This window comes from Mytilus galloprovincialis, chromosome 13 (assembly GCF_965363235.1).
Source record: "Mytilus galloprovincialis chromosome 13, xbMytGall1.hap1.1, whole genome shotgun sequence".
In the NCBI taxonomy this organism is placed as follows: domain Eukaryota; kingdom Metazoa; phylum Mollusca; class Bivalvia; order Mytilida; family Mytilidae; genus Mytilus; species Mytilus galloprovincialis.
Window position 1 is genome coordinate 35,227,818 of NC_134850.1, and position 4,628 is coordinate 35,232,445.

Genomic DNA, 4,628 nt, shown 5'->3' on the forward strand with positions numbered 1-4,628 from the left:
TACCTTATGTTAGGAAGTTTCCGTCTCTCATTTGTCTATTGTCATTGAACTCATTTTGATGGTTCATCGACTACTTAAACAAACTATATTTCCGTGTTGTGAATTTCGCACTATTGATGAGTAATATGATAACTATTTTAAGTATATGAGTTCCTTGCAATGTCTACGTTGTCTTTGGACAGTTATCAAAGTTAAAGTTACGTGATAAGGTTCGTCTCTCCGATACTTTAAGCATTAGGTCAACTATGTGGTGTATATTAAAAGATTGTAAGTTAATTGTAAATGTCTGTCTAGCCGGTATCAACATGACCTCATTTTAATGATTAATTTGTCCATGTTAAGTTTTTTGTATTCTGTTTGCTTTTCAAATTCTAGTTGCAATAGGTCAGCAATCCAAATTTGATGTAAAGGTTAAAATGTCTATCTGGCAGGTATCATCTGACCTAGGGCCAAAGCTAAGTTTTTGTGTTTTGGTATATATTTAAAGTTACCATAAGCCATGTCAACTATATAAGGTGTATGGAATAATTGTAAGGTGAGCATGTCTGTCTAAGAGAATCTATCTGAAATTAACCCTATTGTCTTCTATTTTTTTTTAAATGTGAAGGTTATCTGATACTTTTAGTAAAACCTTTATCTGTGGGACTCCTACATGAAACTAATGGTTAGTAAAGCAGGCAAAATTTGTCAGCGTGTTTCTCTGTTAGCAATACCACTGTGGGGAAATTAAAGAAATTGGTTAAAGCATTTTTCGGAACTTCTAAAATTTTATATAATCCTTTAGATCGCATCTCTCTTTATATATATATGCAAATGAACCGAGTGAACAGCAAAACTCATGCTGAAATTTTAATTGCCTGTTGCTGATATTGTAACGGACAATTTCCATATATTTATTTTACCTTAAGAGTCATATGCGAATGTGGTTAAAACTAATCGAATATGATTATAAAAGAGTTTAGATATGATGCACATATCAACAAGACTGCATGGAACCTAATCAAAATGTATTAATAAGATTGAGAATGGAAATGGGGAATGTGTCAAAGAGACAACAACCCGACCATAGAACGAACAACAGCAGAAGGTCACCAACAGTTCTTCAATGCAGCGAGAAATTCCTGCACCCAGAGGAGTAGTATAGTATGAGGAGTATGAGCCCCAAAACCTTGGACACTGGACGCGCGCTGCGCGCATGCGCTGACGCTATATTTGGGCCTTAGCGTGGACACCGTAGTTGACTCTGAAATCTAAGGGAATGACTCACAGGCCGACACCATATTTGGGCCTTCGCGCGGACGCGAGCGCTTTAGTTGGACCTGAGCGCGGACGCGAACACTATATTTGGGCCTTCACGCGGACATCGGGACACCCACTCCATATTTGGACCTGAAATCGAGACGCGAGACGTTATAGTTGGACCTGCGCGCGGACGCGAACACTATATTTAGGCCTTCGAGCGGACATCGGGACACCAACTCCATATTTGGACCTGAAATCGGGACGCGAGACGTTATAGTTGGACCTGCGCGCGGACGCGAACACTATATTTAGGCCTTCGAGCGGACATCGGGACACCAACTCCATATTTGGACCTGAAATCGGGACGCGAGACGTTATAGTTGGACCTGCGCGCGGACGCGAACACTATATTTAGGCCTTCGAGCGGACATCGGGACACCAACTCTATATTTGGACCTGAAATCGGGACGCGAAACGTTATAGTTAGACCTGTGCGCGGACGCGAACACTATATTTGGGCCTTTACGCGGACATCGGGACACCAACTCTATATTTGGACCTGAAATCGGGACGCAAGACGTTATAGTTAGACCTGCGCGCGTACACTAACACTATATTTGGGCCTCAGCACGGACATCAGAGTTGGACTCGACATGGGGATGCATATCTAAGGATATGACTCACACGAACGTCGTATGTGGGTGCAGAGGCTTTAGTTGGGCTTAAGCGCGGGCGCTTTACCTAAATATTGGACCAAGCTACCCTTCAAGTTGGACGTTACGTCACACCCTTAAAAGTAGACGGTATACCCTCCAAAACGGACGTGCAATTTTGCTTTGCTAAACGCTTACCCAACACCTAGATAATACGTCTGTGATAAATCTGAAAAAAAAATATTCTACCTCTTTAAATAGTTACTGCTTATACATGCTTATAACAACTGTAAGAATTCTCCAAGATATCCTATTTATATTAATCAGATAAACTGTCACTCAATCCAGTAGGCGGTACTATAAGTAGATGCACGTGTAAAGATAATTGGATTAAAATGTTTGAAATCAATACATAAAATAATTATCTTTTTCTTTTTTATTTTTTGGATTGCTTGTCTTATTAACATGACAATCGTCAAACATTCAGTAGTATTGCTTTGCGATTTCTTTCAACCACTTAATTAATATCATATGGTGCTGATTAAAATGACACCTCAAATAATTAGATGAAGAGATAAAGCACATCTGGTGATTAAAAAATCAGTATCTTTATACACTTTCTTTCAATAACATGTTTACAGGTGTACACTATTTTATCTGCTCCTAATTAACGGACAGCAACTATAAAAATATCGTCTGTGACATGAAATACTTATCTTTCGTTTTTAGATTTCTTATCTTATAAGCCGTAAATATTCAGTAGTATTGCTTTTCTACTTCTTTGAACCACTTATAATTAATATCATTTGATTAAAATTTTACCCCGAATAATTAAACCAAAACCACATCTTGTTAATACAAATTGTTTCTCATTTAACATATCTTATCTATATAGTTGATCCACTGTCGTCATTTTTATCTTCAAAAATACTCGGATAATGTATTTAATCAATCTATATTTATATACAAGGAGTTTGGATGGGGTTTACGGACTAGGGAATAATGAGCAAAAAAATAAAGAAAGAAAGAATAGAGAAAGATAGGGGAGAAAAAAACAAAGAATAAAGAAATATAACAAAAAATATAAAAATAGTGAAATATGGGCTGCTAGAATATAAAGAATAGAGAAATATACGGCTGCTAAACTATAAGGAATAGAGAACTATGGGCTGTGAAACTATAAAAAAAAAAGGAATACAAAAAAATATGACTATATTTAATTGCAGTAAGATTTCTCTTTTTCTTATCCTCCGTTGTTTAAATTGTTGTGCACGTGAAGGAGTTATTTCTGTGCAGAGAAACAAGAACCGGTTTGAACCGGTTGAAATTAGAGGATACTGGCTATGTATGTGGGATCAACATGATTAATTGCAATCTTTGCCGGAAAGTGTATGTGTGGCCGCACGATCTTCAAAGACATATGAGAAGTAAGCATTCTTCAGATGAGCAACTATATCAACAAGTTCTAACCCAGCAGCAGCAGCAGCAGCAAAAACAGCAGCAGAAACAAAAGCAGCAGCAAAAGCAATAAAAGCAGCAGCAGCAATAGCAGCAGCAGCAAAAGCAGCAGCAGCAATAGCAGCAGCAGCAAAAGCAGCAGCAGCAAAAGCAGCAGCAGTAATAGCAGCAGTAGCAAAAGCAGCAGCAGCAATATCAGCAGTAGCAAAAGCAGCAGCAGCAATAGCAGCAGCAGCAAAAGCAGCAGCAGTAATAGCAGCAGCAGCAATAGCAGCAGTAGCAAAAGCAGCAGCAGCAATATCAGCAGTAGCAAAAGCAGCAGCAGCAATAGCAGCAGCAGCAAAAGCAGCAGCCGCTGCTGCTGCTGGGTTAGAACTTGGTGATATAGTAACTTAAAGCAAAGACCGGGAACATTATCGAAAATAACCGAATATAAATGCCAAACCCATGGTAAAACAGATATATAAAAAAAGTAAATAATTACTTTGTTTTGGTGCAAATGATTTTTTATTCAAATTGCTGCAAATTCTATACGCTGATTTAATATTTAATTGCTAGCCTAATGAAAACAAATGTGTGGTGCAAATATTGTGCAAACATTGTTTGTCTTCAAATTGACTCAAATGCAATAAATACGCTTATTTAATATATAATTATTGTAAAAAAAGGGGGAATTATTGTATAAATTCGGTCATATGATTACATTGTATTTAACAAGAATTTACACAAATTACGCAAATCTTTTACATTATCAGTGCTGAGAAGTTGCACTAATTTGAACGACGATGGACGTCTATAATAATAAGGTTTAATAAACTGTCTCCTTAATTCTCTATAATAGCATTCGCATTGTAAAACAAAATTGAATTCAATGAAAGGTTGTTGATATATCGTTTACTGCACCTCTTACTCGGTTTGCTGACACTGAGACTACTTTAACACAGTGTTGACAGAATAGTTTTATGAGGGACAAAATAAACAGTTTCAATTCGTCTAAGTCCTTATTCAATTAAATATTATCTCTGACATATTGTAATCAATACCTAATTAATATTCAAAACTCATATGAATAATTTATGCTAATTTAATTAAATATGCACGTTAATACAATTAAAAACCTGCAATTATTTCATATGTATTCTTAAATTGATTGATTTCCTAATTGTTTTGTTACCCGCTGGGTAATTCCAATAACATTAATTTTTCACCTATTAAGAAATTAAAGAAACTAAGACAGGTCGAAATATGTAACTGGACATCGGTCAAGCTTGACCC

The 4,628-nt window shown here is 36.7% G+C and overlaps 2 protein-coding genes across 2 annotated transcripts in view; one reads left to right on the forward strand and one right to left on the reverse strand.

Annotated features, from left to right (window-relative positions):
- LOC143057484 (uncharacterized) overlaps positions 1-3,749 on the forward strand; it is a 60,597-nt gene extending 56,848 nt beyond the window's left edge. Inside the window, exon 9 of the mRNA XM_076230793.1 lies at positions 3,496-3,749. Within this exon, the coding sequence (XP_076086908.1) occupies positions 3,496-3,749 (254 nt within the window). The remainder of the gene's footprint in view (positions 1-3,495) is intronic.
- The window catches only part of LOC143056740 (uncharacterized), a 415,780-nt gene that overhangs the window by 84,229 nt on the left and 326,923 nt on the right, over positions 1-4,628 (reverse strand). The gene's annotated exons all lie outside the window — the stretch shown is intronic.